Raw genomic sequence first — 23,237 nt, forward strand, 5'->3', positions numbered from 1 at the left:
GAGAAAAGAGCAGAGTGTGGCAAGCTATGCTGTAAGAATAAGAATAGACAGACAGAACTAGCATCTCAATATAGAGGTGATAATAACAATAGCTGCTTTCTTGAGTACATGGAATAGTACACAACTACTAGCATTATCTCACTGAGTTTTCATAGTTTTTATAATGTAGATACCATGATTGAACTAAAACTTAGAGGAAGTACCTTGCCCATAGATATAGACCTAATGAGCAGTAGAGCAGGAATGTACTAGAGGCATCTCTGACTCCTCTACTCACAATACAAACATTATGTGTTTCTCTGTGTTTCAACATCCAATACTGGTCATTTTTGTTATCCCTTATCCATTTTTTCAAAATAGTTATCAGAAAAGCCCTTGAAGTGGAAAGGGCTTATATATTTTCTTCTGAGACAGTAATAATAAGGTAACTATTATAATTAGTTACAATTGGTTCCTTTTTCTTATACTTCTATTTATTGTAACTCAGCTGTATTTGTTGTACATTGTTGGAATTATGTAGATGTTTTCTTGTAACACTAGAAGCAAAGGAAATACTTGATATTAACTAACTATACTGATTATAACTCTAGTTGTAATCAGGACTAAAGATTCTGTCTCTGATTTGACTTAGACTGCCATGAATAAGCCAGACCATACAGGGAGAACATAAAACAATAGTTCTGAACATTTTAGTGGTCATATATTTCTCCGTGAATTAAGTTTATGGATCCTAAAATGCATATGTGGAGGCCCCTGATACCCAAAACATACATGCCATATTATGAGTAAAGGGTGATTCTCAGTCTCCACTTCCGTTCTGAAGCTAACTCAATAGCTCAGTCTTCCTCTTGTACCTGGGATGAAATATGAACAGTCTCAATTCATGTACATGTTCACAGCCCAGGAATTCAACCCAATGTGGATAAACATATGTGTTATCCCTACATTGTTTCAATAAGCATTTACCATTCCCATAAGCATTCCAGGCATGGAGGCTAAAGAGTGTCAGAGACATGGTCATCTCCTGAAGACATTCACAGTTGAGTAGGAGAGAAATGCAGGCAAACAATGAGACTAAAACGTGTTGAATGCTAGAAGGAGGAAGTGAAAGGGGCAATAGAAACACAGGGAAGAGCGACTGCCATGTCTATCTGAGGGCATTGGAAAGACTTCTTCCAGGGGAAAACATTTCCACTGAGACCTAAAGGGTAAGTAGAAGCTTGCCAGGTAGAAAAGGCTTTCTAGGCCTGGAAGTACAAGAGAGAAGGGCATACTCCTGTGGCCACAAGTGTAACTTAAACATAAACTATGTTGGGAAATATAGTATGACATGGGCTGGCTGTAGCACGTAGCACGTCTTTGTCAACTTTGTGTTGGACAGCTGTGTGAGAGGTATAGGAGAAAAGGAAGGGAGAGCAAATGGCAGATATTTGTTCTCTATTTGATAACTGGAGGTAGGGATGATTAAACCAGTGACTACCTCATAATAGTAATTTGAAAAATAATTCTTGAACATTGAATAAATAAATGCAAATCTGGCAATTTTATTGCCTTTTATCTTTTAGAGATACATAATGATACTCTTCATTTCCCTCCCTGCAGTCATAGCAGGGATTAGAGAAACTGAAGAGAAATTCTACTACATCGTGCAGGAAGAGAAGAACTACAGGGAATCCCTAACCCACTGCAGGATTCGGGGTGGAATGCTAGCCATGCCCAAGGATGAAGCTGCCAACACACTCATCGCTGACTATGTTGCCAAGAGTGGCTTCTTTCGGGTGTTCATTGGCGTGAATGACCTTGAAAGGGAGGGACAGTACGTGTTCTCAGACAACTCTCCACTGCAGAACTATAGCAATTGGAATGAAGGGGAGCCCAGCGACCCCTCTGGTCATGAGGACTGTGTGGAGATGCTCAGCTCTGGCAGATGGAATGACACAGAGTGCCATCTTACCATGTACTTTGTCTGTGAGTTCATCAAGAAGAAAAAGTAACTTCTCTTACTTATGCTATATATTTGCCATTTTCCTGTGACCATCATTACAGTTATTTTTATCCATCCTTTTTTTTCCCTAATTATAGTACATTTGATCTGACTCAACACAACTAGGAAATGCTAAACTGAGGGGTGGAACCTCCATTATCATGCTTTTTTTGTGATGATTTTCATGTTTTCACACATGGTATGTTATTGACTCTGCAGCTCACTAGGTTACATGAGCCTTAAGAGAGCATTTTAATTCCTAATTGTATAGGACATGGTTGGTCGTCTACATGTCAAATGAGTTGTGCTCTTGCTATTTGCTCTACCATCTCTCCCTAGAGAACTCTGTGTCTAGCCCAGTGGATAATTGTCCAGTTTGTTGGTGATGATTAGGAAGGTTGTTGATGGCCAGGCTAACCTGCCTGGCCCAAAGCCAGGCTTGTAGAAGGGCTTTCTGTGAGTAATGATAAGATCTTTGAATCCAGGATGCCCAGATCTTTTACCAGTCACACCCTATGGCCATGGCCATACTTGAAAGTTCTCCATGTTGGCACAGACATAGAAATGCTTTAACCCCAAACCTTTATATGTGTGACTTCTAGCCTTGTATCTTGTTTCAGACCATGGGAATGATGAATACTCTTTTTGTGCTTTTGATCTACAGACTTCAGTAACATATACCAAGTATGTGCTTTGGAGCCCTTAGCCTAGGCCTTCGCCTTAATTTCAGGTCTCTACATATTCACAACCTGATTCAAGAAAAATGGAACTCTTAATATCAAATAGAAAAAATGGGGGAATTGTTCACAACAATTATTTATAGTTCTCTTGCTAAATTGCCCACTGCTATTAACATAACCTCATTTTGATTTATCTTAGGTTTACCTGCATGAGTTTTATTCACCTTAGGCATGGGAAATGAGGGAAGGAGTTTGCGATGCCTTAAGAAAATTCCGGAAGCTTCAAAGTACTACCAACATCATCTCCAGGCCTCCTTCTCCTTGCCTCTAACCTATCACTCATGGTGACATTTCATGGGAGGTCTTTTATTCTTCATAAATGTATGTGGTAAATATCCTACCACAGATGTCCTTTCTAATACTCTGACATCACAGAAATGTGTGAGGTACAGAATTTGGAACATGCCTAGAACTCGCATTTACTGTGCTGATAAAATTCTACCTTGAACTGCAGATCAAACCTCAAAGCAGCTTTCACTTGGAATTTAAAAATAAACAGTTCAGAGATACTCTAGATTATCACCCTATAAACTGCTGCTCCAGTTATGGTTTGTGGCATAGGATTAGACTGTTTTAAATGCTGGCAAAATGGTTAATGAAATAAGAGAAACAGATCAACAACATATGTTCACCTTAAACCATCTGTTCATGATTTCACTCATGACTAACTGGTTATGAGATAGGATTTAATTAGGTTATTTCTGTGGGTTCAACGAAGGCCATAAACTCAGATCCTACAGGGGCCAGGCAGATGATGTATGTAAATGAAGTGGAATAGATGGGGACCCTAGTGCACTGAGCACAGCTTCCCCTTCCAAAGGAACCGGCTGCTCCTCAGCGGCTGTTACTGGTTCTAGGGAGGACCCAATCTTGCTACATGTGCCGATATTCCAAGAGAAGTCAGAAAGCTGGGACTTTGTAACATATCCTCATATTTTAAAATGCTGGCAGTGAATTAATTTTTAACCTAAACTTTAAGTCATATGGGTTAACATTTAATTAAAATTACAGATTAGAGGTCAAAAGTCTTCTAGCCAAAATTATGATTATTTTATTTCTTAATTCTGGAGTAAGGTTTAGAATTTTCTAACCAAATGGAATGCCACTAGGACATGATGACATCAAAGTCAAGATGTCCCATTAATACCTTATTCCATTGAGCTTAATAATAGGAATTTGTTATATGTTTGGACATTTATCAGGTTACTAGGTAAACGCTTTGGAGATGATAGCACATGATATTTTAAAGGCAGAAAAGTTGAATAAAAATTACAAAGAAGGACCATCATATCAAAGCCAGTATCCTTGGATAGAAAGCCATCCCAGATCCGAGCAATAAAAACCCAGAAACACCTGTAGGAAAATAAAGCTCATATGTAAGAAGATAGGAAGGAGAGACATGCGGCAAATGTTGCTGATGGGCAGCTTCATGTTAAAGATCCATGTTCTGATTTTCTGTAAGCCCCCAAAGTGTGAACATTTGTTGTGTATACTGTAGTCACTATTATTACTATGAATGTTATAGTATTAATAGTTCTCTCAATGACTCATCTTTGCTGTGATGCTTCAAAAAAAAAAATATTAACAGAACTTCAGCCAATAAGGTGTATCCTGCAACCTTTCCTGAATGAAATTTTGAAGGCACCACACCATTAATTAAAATTATTATGAAAACTCAAATTTTTGAACCACTTTGTGCTTAATAAAATGCCTTCACATATCATTTTTTATTTGATTCTGATAAACTCTGTGAAGGATGAAAAACAATCAATTTTACTGCCACTTCCCAATGATAATACTGAGACCCAAGGAAGCTAAGCACTTTACCAAAATCAGCTCACATATAAAAGAAATCAATGCCTTTAGCCTGCTGCTTCAAACTGCCAATGCAGTGTCTTCTCCAATCTCTGTGCATTACTCATGTATGGAATGGAATTTCATCCACAATGATCTTGTGATAGCAGGGGCTCAAATGACTTATCTGCACTACATTCCAAAGTTAAAGGTGATGATTAATTCACAGAGATGATGGGGAACCAGAAAGTTGCCTTACAAATTTAGTTTTCACTGGTTTGTTTTTTAATTCACAAATGTCCACATAAGCCATTAGTGTTGAGGAGGTAAATTACGGCAGCAGTAGTACAATTCTGCAGATAACTACAGATATAGGGCAATCAAATCAGATACATAAAAATCAAGACTTGCCCCAAATAAGAATGAGCAAATAATTATTGTCCCCATAAAAGAATTCACTAGAGAAGTGAGTCACAGCTCAAACACAGTAGAAAAGTGTACACCCTTATTATAGAAAGACATAGCAAGTGTTGATTGCACTTTGGACAACTCACCCGCAAACACTGCCGGCATTTTAAAAATGCATTTCATCTGTTTAGATCTGTGTTACTCAAATATGAGCAGCTCTAATTGTCATTAATCGAACAATTTCCAGCTCTCTGGATTGCATACTTTGAGGTAACACGATACTTGTGGAATAGGAAAAGTAAGCTATACAGCATCACTCACAGCATCAACATACTGAGACTAAATTTTCTCAGTTATTATCAATGTTAGGAAAATGACAGTGTGATTCCATCCGGGGTAGCACTGGTTTGACAGCATCACTTAGAAATTAAAAGTCTAGATCTGATATCACAACTGCCCAAAGGCCACAGCAGCTGTGCTTCTTACTAGCCATATTAGGAGAGTATCTAAACCTCGCTTTTCTAATCTATATGGTTCTTCCTCTCATAATGTCGTGACAAATAAAAGCAGCAATACAATGAGGTATCCAGCAGAGTACCAGTAAAATAAGTTATATGAATACAAAGACACTTAGTCATTACTACCAACTGCATCTACTACCAGATGCATGTTGGAGAGAAACAAAACGTATTTTAACATGTATTAAAAATTACCTATGTGAATATATGTCTATCATATGTATACTATACACACAGCATATATATGCTGTATGTATCTACTAAATGTGTGTGTGTGCACATGTACAACAAGGTAAATTTTTTATACTTATTCAACAGATTTTTTTTTCTGGGAAGGTAAATAAATTTGCTAAAAGTTTGTACTGCTTGTTGGAATCAGAGCTAAGGTCTATCACTGGATATGATTGATTCTAAAGCTGTACTTTTTAAAATAGGATCCAGTTTATTGTAACCTATGGTGATCACATTAACTATTTTTTAACTTCAAGTCAGTAATTTATATCTCCTTGAGGTTATAAGGTCTTCATAATATAGACAAATTCTCTAAAATTCATGGGGAAAATCTGACCTATCCTTTCACATGGGATTGAAGGAAAGGAGCCACTGACCACAGATGTAAAGGTGTATATGGACCTTTTTATGAACATAAGACTTTATTTTACTGTTCCCCTAACACATGGTCATGCAGTTTGTATTGAACATTTTTGATAATCTGGTAAGACTATTATTATTATTATTGTTATTATTGAAGTGGAGTCTCGCACTCTCGCCCAGGGTGGAATGCAGTGATGCGATCTCAGCTCACTGCACTACGCCTACTGGGTTCAAGCAATTCTCTTGCCTCAGCCTCCTGAGTAGCTGGGACTACAGGCATGTGCCACCACACCCGGCTAATTTTTTGTATTTTTAGTAGAGATGGGGTTTCACCAATTTAGCCAGGATGGTCTTGATCTCCTGACCTCATAATCCTCCTGCTTCAGCCTCCCAAAGTTTTAGGATTATAGGCATGAGCCACCATGCCTGGCCAGTTTTTTCTTATAGTGACCTAAAATACACTTTTCTCTAATTTCTACCCATTGTCCCTGTCCTTCCTTCTGCTGTTTATAACTCTGGGAAGTTTGACCCTGGCACAAGCTGGAGCACCAAGAGCAGACTCTTAAAGAAAAGACAAGTAGGAAAGGGAATAACTGTCCTCACTAGATACGCAAAAGTAGATAAATAGGACTACACAAACCTCAAGACCTAGGTCATATGCTCCATACTCAATAAATTTAAATTTTGTTGGTGAAGCACAAGAGACACAAATATGGAGAATAAATTGTATTCAAAGCCAACTGCAATATCTCAAATGTAACTAATCTCTTAGGAGGTAGTACATGGTAGACAGGGTTTAACCCCCAGAGGAGAAAGCCTTTAAAAGGGAGATGGTTGGTAAGGCCCCATAAAGAGGGTTCAGAGCAGATGCCCAGTGCCAGTGGGAGAATGAAGTCAAAATCAGAGCTCAAATGCATGACACCTACATGGTAAACAATTAGAAAGGCTTTAGCTTAGATGAAGAGTAGAGTTTGTTAACTCATTCATTCATCAAAAAATGTTTATGGAATATCTAAGATGTTTTAGGCAGCACCCTGATGTGGGGTGGAGGCACAGTAGAGAGAAGGACCGATTGGATCTTTAGCCTTCAGACTCACTGAACATCAAGCCTTGCAGCACTGAGGCTCAAGATTCTACTCATTGTCAGGATTACATAAATCTATCCTATTTTTATATCTATGTTATGTTGCAGTGTAATAGCTCTCCAGAAATATACTGAAATAAATTAGGCAAAAGAATTTTTGTAGAAGAACTGCATCACCCTTTCCTGAAGTATAACGTTTACACATCTGCTCAAATACATTAACATGCCCATTTTGGCTTGCTCATTATGATATGAACAAGATGTTCCCATGTTAATGTAAATACTCACCCACTCCATCTCCTCACAAGATAGAATGCATCCTTGTGGTTGTGCATGAATGAGCTTTGGCAATTGGCAAATGTTCTTTTGCCTTAGTTTTCCATGGTGACCTACACCTGACATTCAGTGAAACTCACATTTGCTATAGATTGTCACTTTCATAATGAAATAAGGGGGGGTAGGGAGAAAGGGAGAAGTGAGTCTGTCATTGTGTAATGTATTAAAATGTGAGCACAGCAATTCCAGATGAATCACCATGTTGATGACTGCAGTTGGGAGATAATGCAGACAAATCGGTGTTACACAATTTTAAAGCTGTATAGCCCTTTAACATACATTTTTTGCTTTAGAACCATTAAACTGATGAATTTATCAATGTTAATCCTTTCTCTTTGTATAAATATGGTTGATAGCCCTTTGGGAGAGGTGTTAAAGATGCTAACTGTCTGCACTCCATGTCTTGATGTGCTGATAGAAGGCTAGGCTCAGGAAGCATACTCATAACCCTTGTTATGATTTGTAAAAACTCCAGGGGCCGGGCGTGATGGCTCATACCTGTAATTCCAGCACCTTGGGAGGCCGAGGCAGGTGAATCGCCTGAGGTCAGGAGTTCAAGACCAGCTTGATCAACGTGGAGAAACCCTATCTCTACTAAAAATACAAAATTAGCTGGGCGTGGTGGCGCATGCCTGTAATCCCAGCTACTAGAGAGGCTGAGGCAGGAGAATCGCTTCAACCCGGGGAGTGAAGATTGCAGTGAGCCATGATCACGCCATTGCACTCTAGCCTGAGCAACAAGAGTGAAACTCCGTTAAAAGAAAAATCCAGGAAGGCACAGAAGCATTTTTGAAGTCTTGATCAAATAAAATAAGGTGAGAAATAACTTCAAAATACATTCCATTTAAATCCAACAAGGTCTAGGTGAATATTTTTACTAAGAAGTGTTGTCTATATACTATAAAATTGTTGGTGACCCTTCCCTAGTAGATGACAACTTCCCATGGTTATTTCCTGAATAAACTCAGAGAAGATGATTCTAGAAAAGGTTACCAGGAGAAACAGAAGTGTTTTAGAAGTGGATGCTTTCTGAAAATATTTATGTTTAAAATAGTTTTCCTCAAATTCCATGTTTTATAAGATCTGATCTGTGACTTTGCTGACCTTGTTCAGTCCCTTTTCAAGGACTTAAACTCTACAATTGATGAAGGATTATTGTATGCAACTTACAGATACTATAGTTCTCCCATTCACAGAAGAGGTACATTGTGTTTTCCTTAAATTTTAGGGCAAAATACCTGAAGGACCTTAAGACCTAAAGAACAGAATTAACAAACACAAGAAGCTAGTCCCAATTTTAGTCTCTGTATTTGACAAAAAAAAAAAAGAGATAAGCTATTTTTAAAATGTATTTGAGACACTAAAATCAAACATCAAAAAATGACAGTTTTTGAATAAGGCTGAAAAATATTTATTGTGGGTTTCCTAACCCTAAACACTTCAGCATAGAGACATTTTATAAAAAGAATAAGTAAAGGAAGTCAGAGAGTAGATAAATGGTTTTGTCTTCACATTTGAAAGTGTGGAAGAGCAAATACTTGAGCACTTCTTTTCTTAGATCATCTATCTCATCGGGGTGGTATCGGGCATTATACAACTGCTTCTCTTTAAAAATTTCTTGTTATAAGTTTCCCCTATCATTATATTTCAGAAAATTCAGTAGCTCAATGTGCACTAATGTCCTGGCCTCACCTTTTCGTGCCTTATGTATTATCTAGATATTTGCAATGTGAAATTACCTATGAGGCAAAGGATGTGTCTTTTTTATTACCATAAACTCTTTGTTACAAATGAACAGAAATATACTTAATATGTGGGCCCTGGTATGCAAAAAATTTTTTCACTGGAAATTTTTATGGTCAAATAGTTTGCAATCAGTCCTAAATCACTCCTAAATTTGCATGCTGGGATTCTGAAACATACTTGCATTTCACATAATCTTTCTGGCCCATAAATTCCTGATAATTACCAACCATAGTTGTTGAAGAATATCCTCACCTTTTGCAGAAGTGTAATTAACACATACACACTTGGATTATAGATTCATAGTTTCTTTATTCTTAACATCAGTTCTTCCTTTCACACCCAGTAATCCAGGGTAAAAGGCAGTTTCATCTGTTTTGTGCTTAGACCACGGAAAGTAAACTCACTCTCGTTTAGGTTTATGTGCTCAATCATTCCTTATTCTAAGGGATCTTTGGGGGAAACTTTGATCTAGAGAATCTCTTTCCCATGAAGCTCAATAAGTCCTACCTCAATTCACCAAAACTGGACAAAGTGCTTTTTGAACTGGTATCCCAGTGTATCAGCCCATTCTCACATAGCTATAAAGAACTACTTGAAACTGGGTGATTTATGAAGTAAAGAGGTTTAATTGACCCATTGTTTTATAGGCTTTACAGGAAGCATGGTTGGGGGAGCCTTGGGAAACTTACAATCATAGCAGAAGAGTAAAGGGGAAGCAAGCACCTTCTTCACATGGTGCAGCAGGAGAGAGTAAGAAAAACAGGAAATGGCACATACTTTTAAATGACCAGATCTCCTGAGAACTCACTATCATGGGAACAGCAAGGAGGAAATCTGTCCCCATGATCCAATCACCTCCCACTAGGTCTCTTTCCCAACATTAGGGATTACAGTTAAACATGAGGTTTTGGTATGGACACAGAGCCATGCCATATTATTCTGCCCCTGGCCCCTCCCAAATGTCATGTCCTTCTCAGCATTTCAAAACCAATCATGTTTCCCAACAGTCTGCCAGAGTCTCAACTCATTCCAGTATTAACTCAAAAGTCCAAGTCTAAAGTCTTATCTGAGATAGGGAAACTCCCTTCTGCCTATGAGCCTTTAAAATCGAAATCAAGTTAGTTACTTCCAAGACACAATAGGGGTATAGTTATTGTGTAAATGCTACCATTCCAAAAAGTAGAACTTAACCAAAACAAAGGGATTGTAGGCCCCACATGAGTCCAAAACCCAGCAGGGCAATCATTAAATCTTAAAGCTCCAAAATAATCTCCTGTGACTCCACGTCTCACAGTCAGGTCACACTGATGCAAGGCATCACTCTGTGTCTCTTCAGGGTATAGGCCCTGCAGCTACTTTCACATGCTGGTATTAAGTGCCTGTGACTTTTCCAGGAACATGGTACAAGCTATCAGTGAATCTAACATTCTGGAGTCTGGAGGATAGTGGCCCTCTTCTCACAGCTCCACTAGGTGGTGCCCTAGTGAGGACTCTGTGTGGGGGCTCCAACCCAACATTTTCTCTCCGCACTGCCCTAGTAGAAGTTCTCCGTGAGGGCTCCACCCCTGCAGCAGACATCTGCCTGGACATCTGGGCATTTATATAAATCAACTGAAATCTAGACATAGGTCCCTCAAAACTCAATTCTTGCCTTCTGCACACTCAAAGGCCCAACACCATTTGGAAGCTGCCAAGGCTTGGGGCTTGCACCCTTTGAAGCAATGGCCTGAGTTATACCTTGGCCTGTTTTAGCCTAGGCATATTCTTCCACCAGCTACACTAAATCATTCCATAAAGTTCAAAGTTCCACAGATCTCTAGAGCAGAGGAAGAATGTCACCAGTCTCTTTGCTAAAGCATAGCAAAAATGACCTTTGCTCCAGTTCCCAATAAGTTCCTCATCTCCATCTGAGACCTCCTCAGCTGTGACTTCACTGTCCACATCACTATCAGCATTTTGATCACAACCGTTCAACAAGTCTCTAGGAAGTTCCAAACTTTCCCTCATTTCCTGTCATATTCTGATCCCTCCAAACTGTCCCAATCTCTGCCCATTATACAGTTCCAAAGTCATATCCATATTTTCAAGTATCTTTGTAGCAAAGCCCCATTTGTCTTGTACCAATTTTCTGTATTAGTACATTCTGACACTGCAATAAAAAACTATCTGAGACTGGGTAATTTTTGAAGAAAAGATGTTTAATTTTCCTGTACAGCAGGTCCACAAGCTGTACAGGAAAGATGGTTGAGGGGGGGCTCAGAAACTTTGCAATCATAGCAGAAGGGTGAAGGGCAAGCAAGCACCTTCTTCATATGGTGGAGTGGAAGAGAGAGAGTGAGAGGGGAAGTGCTATGCAATTTTAAACAACGAGATCTCATGAGAACTCACGGTTACGAGAACAGGAAATTTGCCCCCATGATCAATCCCCATCAGATATCAATCCCCAACACTGCAACATTACGGATTACAGCTCAACATGAGATTTGGGTGGAGACACAGAGCGAAACCATATCACTCAACTGCTGGAGATATTTTTCCTGAAAGAAATAGGTATACTGTCAACTTCAGTTTCAGACATTTCCCATTATTCCCCTACTAGAAGACCTAAACTGAAACCACTGGTTGTGGTGAAGGACAATGTGAAACATATTCTATTCATTGACAGAAGAAGAATTTGGGGCACCCACTAACTTTAGAAGTCTCAGGAGATCAAATCTTTCAGCTGTTGACATATTTGATCATATTCTGTATCCAAGATCTTCCAGGGCTTTCCTCAGAAATATTATGTTTATTCAGCAACATCTTTCTTAAAGACGGTGGACAGCATTGCATTTTTTGCTCATGGCTCCATTGCCCTGGTGATCAGCAGTTTAATGTACTACCACCCCTTTGGGCTACTGCTGTCGGCTTCTGCTTTTTCTTCCTAGTGTCTGCCTTTCTGCTAAACTTGTTCCCTCCAACCATTCTGGGGCAATTAGAAAGGGTTAGTCTCTAATATGCTTCCTTTAGGATCCATCAGGATAAATTCCACTTTTCTTCTCAACAACGGAATGTGCCTAATAAATCTTTGATTCTTTTACCATCATGTACCAGGCTTAATATTAGTGCATTCTGACATGAGAGGAGTGCTGTGTTAGCCTCGTTTTCTCTCCTCCCACACAAGCTATTAGATCATTTTTACTTATCCAACTCACATGCAAAAAATGTCTTAGACCTAGATCAAAGAAATTGGAGACAAATTCAAACACACAAAACTCACAGGTATTTTATTAATTACTCAGCAGTGATATCTACCAAATTACACATCTGAGTGAGTTTCCCTGCTATTCTTCACTAGAATTCACTCAAGACAGTGGTAATACTCAGCAACCTCAGATGGGGTGAGAAGTATATTATATCTGAAAAGCCCCAAACAATCAAATCTTCTCCTTTTTAAAAGGCCTTGTCAGAAACAACGTATGCTACTAAATAAGGCAGTAATTCCACAACTCAACAGAGGCATATAATATGTGCCCAAAGACCAGGTCCAAGGACTTGAAATTATTCTGTGCCAGCAATTTTGCAATCTCAGTTTATTTGAGTCTCTTGTCGTAAAACCTAGACATTTCCCATTTATGTTCTTTTAAGCTCTTCTCTTGGGCAGTCCTGGTCACAGAGTACCATAGCAATGATGGGCTTGTAGATGGGATTTCGCACTACAGAAATGGGTGAAGTTGCATTGAGTAAGGAAAACAGATATCCCAGGACTTAGATAAAAGTTGTCCTAATATTTGAAGATTGGGGAGAAAGAACAAGGAGAGTCTTTTAAGGAAGACTGATAAACAGTGTTCAGAGAAGTAGTAATAGAATCAGAAATGTTTGAAAAAAAAAGAAACATACAACTTTTATTTCCTTGAACAGTGGTTTGTAGTTCTCCTTGAAGAGGTCCTTCATCCCTTGTAAGTTGTATTGGTAAGTATTTTATTCTCTTTGAAGCAGGTGTGAATGGGAGTTCACTCATGATTTGGCTCTCTGTCTGTTATTGTTGCATAGGAATGCTTGTGATTTTTGCATATCAATTTTGTATCTTAAGACTTTGCTGAAGTTGCTTATCAGCTTAAGGAGATTTGGGGCTGAGATGATGGGGTTTTCTAAATATACAATCATGTCATCTGCAAACAGAGACCATTTGACTTCCTCTTTTCCTATTTGAATATCCTTTCTTTCTTTCCCTGGCCAGAACTTCCAATACTATGCTGAATAGGAGTGGTGAGAGAGGGCATCCTTGTCTAGTGCTGGTTTTCAAAGGGAATTCCTCCAGTTTTTGCCCATTCAGTATGGTATTGGCTATCGGTTTGTCATAAATAGCTCTTATTGTTTTCAGATACGTTCCATCAATACCTAGTTTATTGAGAGTTTTTAGTATTAGGGCTGTTAAATCTTGTCAAAGGCCTTTCCTGCATCTATTGAGATAAATGTGGTTTTTTCATTGGTTCTGCTTATGTGATGTATTATGTTTATTGATTTGTGTATGTTGAACCAGCCTTGCATCCTAGGGATGAAGCTGACTTGATCGTGGTGGACAAGGTTTTCGATGAGCTGTTGGATTCAGTTTGCCAATAGCTTATTGATGATTTTCACATCAATGTTCATCAGGGATATTGGCCTGAAATTTTCTTTTTTTATTGTGTCTTTGCCAAGTTTTGGTATCAGAATGATGCTGGCCTCATAACATGAGTTAGGTAGGATTGCCTGTCTTTCTATTGTTTGGAATAGTTTCAGAAGGAATGGTACCAACTCTTCTTTGTGCCTCTGGTAGAATTTGGCCATGAATCTGTCTGGCCCTGAACTTTTTTTGGTTGGTAGTAATTGCTGCCTGAATTTCAGAACTTGTTATTGGTCTATTCAGGGATTCGATTTCTTCCTGGTTTAGTCTTGGGAGGGTGTATGTGTCCAGGAATGTATCTATTTCTTCTACAATTTCTAATTTATTTGCATAGAGGTGTTAATAGTATTCTCTGATCCTGTGCAACAAACCTACACGTTCTGCACATTTATCCCAGAACGGAAAGTATAATAAAGGAAAAAAGAAAGAAAGAAAAAGTGACAACTATATTGAATGTCTCTGAAGGTTCAAGTAAAAACAGCAATTAAAAATTACCTATTGGGAGCCAGTGTGGTGGCTCATACCTATAATTCCAGCACTTTGGGAGGTGGAGGTGGGCGGATCACATGAGGTCAGGAGTTCAAGACCAGCCTGTCCACATGGTGAAATCTCATCTACTAAAAATACAAAGAGTAGCCGGGCATGGTGGCACATGCCTGTAATCCAGCTACTCAGAAGGCTGAAGCAGGAGAATCGCTTGACCCCAGGAGACAGAGGTTGGCAGTGAGCTGAGATTGTGCTACTACACTCCAGTCCAAGTGACACAGCGAGACTCTGTCTCAAAAAAATAAAGTATCTATTGTATTGTCAGTGCCAGGATGGAAAACAAAACCAAAGAAAAATGGGCCTCGAGAGTAAGTGGGCTGAAAGAAGTAGAGATAGTGTATATAGAAAAGATTTTCAAGGCTTGCTCGTAAAGAAGAGTTAAAGCAGCAAGACTAAGAATGGTGGCTGGGCATGTTAGTCCGAAGATAGTCATAACTATTATTGTTATGAATTATAATGATGTAATTTGAGCATTGTGCTAAGCATTTCACATGTTTTTAGTCTAATCCTCAAGTCACGACCCATGTGGCACATGCTATAATTATCTTCAATTTACTTATAAGGAAATTGAGGCACAGAGATTGAGTGACATCCCTCAGGCCACCCTGCTGAGATTTCAGTAAGCCGTCCAGTCCAGTGCTTGTATTGCTAATCACTGCACTTCTCTGTTTCACCCTATGATAATGGGCATATTTGGATGGTCCAGTCTCTGCTATGGCTTTTCTACATGTCTTCTGTGTGACTTCTCAAAACTCAACTTTTATGAGCTTGTCATCTGCATGTACAACACATCTATTCCTGGATGTGTGGGGAAGAAAAAGACTATAAAAACATTACTGTTATACAACACCTCCATTGGTTATGAATATGTTTGCAACTTAGAAACATTTCACCCATTCTTCAAGAGAAACAAATAGATATTTCAAGAATTTGAAGACCATTCTTTTTTCTGTCCTTGGAAGGCAAGGAAAAATATAGCCTCACAAAGAGAAATGATTCTAATAGAGATAGAGTGTTCCATGGAGATCTTATTGGAAACCCTTAAAGTCAAACATGATAAAGCTCCTGAAAAGAACCATGAGAAACAACTTCTCTGACAGGAAGGGGAAGATGAAATATTAGGGTCCCATGGGCTGGAGTGATGTTATCCCAAGAGGGAGTATGATGGGAAGATGGAGAGTACAGGGTCCTCTTAAAGGACATTGAGAGTGTTGCTGGAGGGAAGCATCAGTGGTGAGGACCTCAAGTCCTTTTTCTGGGATTCTAAAAGCATTCATGTCCCTCTGCTGTAGAAGTTACTCCACATCAGTTTTAAATGACTGCTATCTTCCTCTCTTGCTACTACTTTAGCACATCCTTGCTACTTGCAAGTAACAGGATGTGCTGCTTTTATTTAATATTTAGAATAGAATAAGATTTAATTCCTGATGCCAATCATTTTTCTAACTTTTGCAGTTCCAATCCTACCTCTTAGTCTTGCAGTCCTGCAGATTAAAGTCACAAATTCACAATATGACATGCTATGAAACCTAGATGTTTGATGAATGAATATGCATTCTTTGTAATGTGGCTGTTGCTTACATTTTCACCTCCTGCCATTTGCCACTTTCTTCCTAGGTACATACCTCCAAATAGACACATATACTAGCAGTTTCTATGACATATTCATCTCTCGGATTTGTGTGTGTTGCCTTCTTTATGTATTGTTCCCCATTGTTTGCTGTCTTAGTCCATTCAGACTTCTATAACAGAGTAGCTGAGACTGTATGGCTTGCAAACAACAGAAATTTAGTTCTCATGGTTCTGGAGGGTGAGAATTTCAAAATGCAGGAGGCAGAAGATTCAGTGTCTGGTGAGGGCCCACTTGCTGTTTTAAAGAGAGCTGGCTTCTAACTGTCTACACACAGCAAGAGAGGGAAGAAAAAAAAAGGAGCTCTTTGAGGTCTCTTTTATAAGGGTACTAATTCCATTCATGTAGGTTCTTCCCTGGTAACCTAATCACATCTCAAGGGCCTCACCTTCTAATGCCTTCACATTGAAGGTTAGGATTTCAAAATGTGGATTTTGAGCAGACACAAATGTTCAGACTATAGCATCTGCTGACCAACATTTTGTTCATTTGACAAAATACAGTTCACACATCTCAGCTTCCCAAAGGCCCTCGAGCATCTCTCTCAGTAAACTCTATATGTTTCTTTCATAGTATTTTCTGTTAAGGATGGAATTGTGCCACATTCATTTTTGTAGCATGAAGTCCAGGGCAAAGTGTCCAGGATGTAATAAGTCATGGATACATATTTGCCCTATAACGAGCTTATAAATGATGAACCCAGGAATAGAACTCAAGGTTTCTTGGTGTCTGCTGGACCTATTATGTGCAATGTACTGAGGAATAGAGGTACTTTAGTCAGCATCCAGATGGGAAAAAATGGTACATGTAAATAGAGTAATTGAGAAGGGTAGCAAAGATAATTTTTTATAAAGGTGTAGCCAAGGTTAAGGGAAATCATCAAGGGGTGATAAAAAAGCAGTTACAGCAGAACCTGTAGGGCTGATGTGAGGACCATTTGCCAAGTCTGCAGAAAGCCACACGCAAAAGCTCCCTGAGAGAAACTGTGGCCTTGGAGGTGAGAAAACAACCTGATGCCAGTCACAGAGGGAAGCCAAGAGGTCATCAGCTCACTTGTACTCCTACTGTTGCTTTGTTCTACAGGTGCTTCCCAGTGTTCAATCCCAGCAGGAAGCCAGAGGGTAAAGCATCCAGTTGTTGTTGTCTATAAAATTCACTCTTGAGACTCTGAACATGGTGAAGCCAGATAGACATGGAGTTAGAGAAGCAAATGAATATATACAGTACAAAGAAAGGGACCGAACTCACTTCTTCAGCAAATGAAGGTGATGGTGGCCTATTAGGGATTCTGGAGACCAGGATAAGATAAGGTGGGAAAAGTTCAAAAGCAGCAAGTAGACCAGGCACGGTGGCTCACACCTGTAATCCCAGCACTTTGGGAGGCTGAGGTGGGCAGATCACTTAAAGTCAGGAGTGTGAGACCAGCTTGGCCAACATGGAGAAATCCCACCTCTACTGAAATAACAAACAAACAAATGAAAAAGCCAGACATGGTGAGAAGTTCCTATAATCCCAGCTGCTCGGGAGGCTGAGGCACAAGAATTGCTTGAACCCTGAAAGCAGAGATTGCAGTAAGCCAAGATGGCGCCATTGGACTCTAGCTTGGGTGATCAAATGAGACTGTCTCAAAAACCCAGCAAGCAGAATTAATACAGACAGTTCTAATAAAGTGTCAGAGTAAAAAGCTGAGAATAATGGTACAAACCAGATGTTATGCAATGCAACATGGACCCGGCATTGAATAGGCAATTTTTAATAAAAAAATAGAGGGTAGAGCCAAGAGAAGTTGTCTAAGACAACAGAGTGGGTTTTAGGGACTTTTTAGAAAGTATCTGCAAGTAAACAGGTTTATTTACAGATGAAAAAAGAGTTGCTAAGTCTGCAGAGCTGGATTTGACAGCTACGATAAGGTCTAAGATATGATTTCTAACTTTAGGAGCTCTTTAAATTGGTAAGGCAAACTGTGCCAGATGTAATTCAGGAGTGCAGTCCACTCCCAGCACATCTTAGCATCTCAGGTCTCTGAGGATGCTCCTGTGATTGCCAATCCTTATCTCTGAAAAACATTTTTGAAACATTTCCAGTAACAATACCCTGATACTCTTTGGCACCACAGGCATCATGCTTGTAAAGTAGATATTTATGCAATTTATTTTATGCTATCAAAAAAAAAAACTACCAGTAAGTTGGTTATTGTAGATTTATTTAAGTTTTAATCAAATCCCTACACATAGGGCGTGACTCAGCATTTTATTTTTAGTTACTGTCAGCTCAATCAAGGAATAGGTCATTTGCCGGGTAATGTTTACTCTAGACACAAGTTTTCCCTTTTCCCTTTTCACCACCATATCTAGGCTTGTTGTTTTCCCTTAATACTGCTGCTTCAGAATTTTTTAATGGGAGGAGACAGAAACCCAACTCAGACTAATAGAAGCAGGAAAGGAAACTGGGAAACACAGAGCTGCAGTTTGGAGTGCATCTTGATGCAGAGCCTGAAAAGCTCTGCCTTCTCTAGGTTCTTGCAGTCTTTGGCTCTTCTCTGTAGTCCCTCATCCCATAATGAGAATGACGATCACCTGCAATCCCAAATGCTCATCCTTCCACTTTAACAGCTCCAGGTATAAATACAGTGCGCCTTGCTGGCTGTGACAAAATTTCCTGTGATTGTCCCAAAGTTGCTCCGTCTTGGTCTTGCGCTTACACTTGGTCTTTGCTCAGTCTTGGTCTTTTGTGGCAGGAGTAGGGGTAAGATGAGGGTGAGTAAAGATTCCATTAACTCATGGAATTGCCTTCTTTCTCTGTGTCTCTTTTTCTCTCTTATCTATCTACCCACCTACCTGTTCATCTAGCTAAACATTGATATGTCTTTGAATGGAATACTAGCATTCTGAATCATGTTGACTTTGACTTGAACTAAATGGCTGAATGGAAGAAAAGTAAAGAAATGAAAAGAGACAAAGGGTAAAGTATGCCTTTACTCTACCTTCATCCTGCTCAGATAAGATTATATATCACAATTACTTGGAGCATTCAACCTTAGAAGTCTTAGGCCTCAATCTTGTTCTTCTACCCAGTGGCCTAGGATCAGTGGGATCTTGGATATAAATATCTTAAGGCGCCAATATCCATCTTGTTAAATTGTAAAATTCCTCCTACACTTCTTTTTTCCTTCTGTTCTCTCTCACCTCCCAGTTTCACAGTTAACTTAGGCATGCAGACTTGTTCTTGCCAAGTGATTCAGCCCAGGGAAGTTGAAGTATGTCAATGCTGCAAAAATAAATGTATTTGCAGTTTCATATCTCATCTAAAAAATTATCTAAATGTTTCCATCTATTCCACATTATAGTGTGTTTAATATAAAATAATGTATCCATCTGGCCCTTAAGTAAAACTGATAGTAGAGAAAGACAGGCCATGCCTTTTTTCACGTTGAACCTCCCAGGCACACTGGTCTGAATATCTCAATTCAATAAACAAGGCTCTATTTAGTGATTCACACAGAAACCAAACACAGGTAAGACCATGAAGATATAACTGTCAGCTAAAAATCAATCCTACTGAGTCATGATCATTTTCATATTCACTGAAATTTCAGTTTCCCTGAGTGTCTTGACAATTATCAGAAATTTCCCAAATGAGATACTAGCAATTACAGTTTTCCAAGAAGCCACTTCCATGAGGTATTTAAAATTGTTACAATGTCTATAGTGATCTTATTGCCTATTTATTTTTTAACAAGTTGATATTTTTGAGATGCAAAAGGCTTGTGTTTATTATTTAAAGCAAGATATTTCTGTTGAAGTGAGACACTATACAGGGCAATTTGACAGTGCAGTGCCATTAGCCAATTTGAAAACGTAAGGTTGTTCAGGCTGCCAGTATCAGTGCGTGTGTGCTCTTGTACGCTGCTGTCTCCCCATCATCACTATGCTGCCTGGGAGGAATGCCTTTGACCAGCGTTCTCTACCACTCCTGGTTCTGCTTGCATGGAAGCTCCTCCTTGTCCTTTATTCTCCTTGGTCACAGCTGGTGCAGGTGTTAGAGACCATGTCTTCTTCTGTAGGTGTAGGAGCCTTTGAAGCTTAGCTTTCTTTCTTCAAAAGTTTGGGACCCGAGAATTGGTTTAGATCTCATCAAATCAAGGGATTTTTTAAACCAGAGTAGTGGTTTCTTTAGCAATGTAATCCCTTCAAAAATTAGTAGGCTTCGGGCAGGACAAGTTGGCTCACGCTTGTAATCCCAGCACTTTGGGAGGCCAAGGCTGGTGGATCATCTGAAGTCAGGAGTCTGAGACCACCCTGGCCAACATGGTGAAACCTGGTCTCTACTGAAACTACAGAAATTAGCCAGGCATGGTGGCCCTTTTAATCCCAGCTACTTGAGAGGCTAAGACAGGAAGATTGCTTGAGCCTGGGAGGCGGAGATTGCAGTGAGCCGAGATTGTGCTACCGTACTCCAGCCTGGGCGACACAGCGAGAGACTCCATTTAAAAAAAAAAAAAAATTAGTAGGCTTCAGACCCTAACTTTTGTACTATGTACCAGCAACAATTCACAAAGTTCTTGAATTGGAAGAGTTCTCAGAACCGATGTGTCACTTGCATGCTCAGTGCCTCCGGCCCCACCCCACTTTCACCCCTCTTTCCCAAGTCAGTGGCTGTTTCTTTGAGACTCTCTGAAACTATAAATGAGAAGTCTACATTCTTCATCTATTCTTTGCCCCAAATCACTTTATTCAACTGAGAGGTTTTATTAGGCCTTTTCTTCAGTGTCTTGTAACATCTCATTTTTAACTATTTGCCATCTTCTATTGGAGTAAAACTAACTCCAGTTTCTGTGCTTTCTCTATACCCTTTTAACTCTTTTTTTTTTGAAAGGTTAAAAATAATATTCTTTTAATAAGTTTAAACTTTTAGAGAAATATACTGAGACCCATATATCTGCTTCAACAAAGAAAACTTCTTCATTCTCGCCGTACTTTATTTCATGTTACAAATTTTGTGCTACTATTAGATGATATATTAATTTTATTTTCATTACATAAATTGAGGAAGAAATGCAGAATCAGATTCAAATATATTACAAGGCATTTAGGGGGTATGTCCTGTTGCTGAGCAGAAAATTATCTGAAATCTACCTTTTTTTTTTTTTTTTTTAAATAGGGTGTCATTCTGTCACCCAGGTTGGAGTGCAGTGGCATGACCTCAGCTCACTAAGCCTCCACCTCCTGGGTTCAAGTGATTCTCATGCCTCAGCCTCCTGAGTAGCTGGGATTACAGGCACCACCACCATGCTCGGCTTATTTTTGTATTTTTAGTAGAGACAGGGTCTCACCATGTTGGCCAGGCTGGTCTCCAACTCCTGATCTCAAGTGATCTACCTGCCTTGGCCTCCCAAAGTGCTGGGATTACAGGCATGAGCCGCCGTGCTCACCCTGAAATCTATTTTCAAAATGGAAATAGGCTTGTTTAAAAATGCTATTCTGTCTTCTTTCTTCTTTAGAATATAACCTGGTTTTCATTAAAGTACCAATACATGGATTAAACACATTCTTTCTCACACAGTTAACATTCTGGATGTTCCAGAAAATCATATTCGATGCATTCTTCCAGTTGTTTTAAGACCTTCGGGCTATCTGTGACAGGAAACTCCAAGAATGGAGCTCCTGGGGTATCAGCAGGCAGCTGTCTTTGGGTTTTAAATGCACAGTTTAGGGCCCTGAAGAATGGCATCAATTGCCTGATGCTGGAAACAGAATGTTGGCGCAGAAGCGGGAATTCATTCTTCATGACGATCTCATCAGAGCTGCTGACCTCCCCAAATTTTAATTTTAGAAGTTCTAGAATCCTGACAGTGTGAGGTTTGCATTCTTGGTGATTCTCCTCTACATCCGACAGGAAGGCAGGGCCCTCTGTGTCTACTTCTGGAACAAATGCCCACCTATAGATTTGAAATAATGGCATCTTGTCAGGTGGAAAAGACAGCGCCGTGTCCAGGAATTTGCAAGCAGACAAATACAAGATGAGTTCACTCTGGGGAATCTCCCCTACTGAGGGTCCATTTCCATCCGGGACTGAATGAGACACTTGTACACTGGCTAATTCTTCTCTGATTTATATACATATCAGAGAAGAGATATATGTATATATTATATATTTCTTATTTATATATGTACGTATATAAAATTTCTGATATATTTATGAGATAAATATTTTTATATATGTATATATATATTTTATAAATGTATATATATATGCATACATATTTGTGTGTATGTATATACACAAATATTTGTATTAATCTTGACTAGGAAGTAAATTTTTAATATATATTTCTATATCCATAGATATATATAGATGTAAATTCTAGCCCACATGGCTGTAAAGTCAAAGTAATGCGTATCTTCATGACTCATTATGCACCATTTTATTTTAGCTCATTTAAATTTTACATGATTTATTTTAGAGTTTGAGCTTGCCCAATGGGAAGAGACATTAATGAAACTTCTCAATGTGGGGCAAATCTGGTTCTCACCTAAGGAAATTTTTTTCTAAATGCCATAGAGCAATTATCAGATCACTGACTGACACATTTGCCAGAAGGTGCATCTGTATAAGAAAATACTGTCATTCATTCGCATGTTAATTTATTCATTCACCAAAATTTAATAAGCACTCAGTATGTGCCAGACACTGAACTAAGCAAAAAAAGCTGTAAATAATTCATTCTTCCTATAGAAGTAGAAACAGATTGTATGCTTGTGGAGTCAAATTTATTATTATCCATATTTTTATGAATAAAAATTAGAGTTTGATAAGTTACCTTAGATGCTGTACATCCTCCAGTTAGAATAGGAAATGATACAGTCAGTATAGGCATCCAGGGCTGTCTCATGACAGCTGCTACACTTTCAACTCCCTCGCTAAGTGAGTCAGGGTACTAGTAGGAGCAGCTGATAGACCTAAAATGAGTGAGTCGAGGCAAGTTTAAAAGAGGGACTAGGCTGAGCACGTTGGCTCATTCCTGTAATCCCAGCACTTTGGGGGGCTGAGGTGGGTGGATCACCTGAGGTCAGGAGTTTGAGACCAGACTAGCCAACATGGTGAAACCCCATCTCTACTAAAAATACAAAAATTAGCTGGGCATGGTGACGGGTGCCTGTAATCCCAGCTCCTTGGGAGGCTGAGGCAGGAGAATTACTTGAACCCAAGAGG

General features: G+C 39.2%; 1 protein-coding gene across 1 annotated transcript in view; it reads left to right on the forward strand.

Moving 5' to 3' along the window:
* Positions 1-22,115, forward strand: part of COLEC10 (collectin subfamily member 10) — a 56,978-nt gene extending 34,863 nt beyond the window's left edge. The window contains exon 6 of the mRNA XM_003933107.3: positions 1,603-22,115. Coding sequence (XP_003933156.1) covers positions 1,603-1,994 — 392 coding nt within the window. The 3' untranslated portion in view covers positions 1,995-22,115. The remainder of the gene's footprint in view (positions 1-1,602) is intronic.
* The last annotated feature ends 1,122 nt before the right edge of the window (positions 22,116-23,237 follow it).

This window comes from Saimiri boliviensis, chromosome 15, assembly GCF_048565385.1.
Source record: "Saimiri boliviensis isolate mSaiBol1 chromosome 15, mSaiBol1.pri, whole genome shotgun sequence".
Classification (NCBI taxonomy): domain Eukaryota; kingdom Metazoa; phylum Chordata; class Mammalia; order Primates; family Cebidae; genus Saimiri; species Saimiri boliviensis.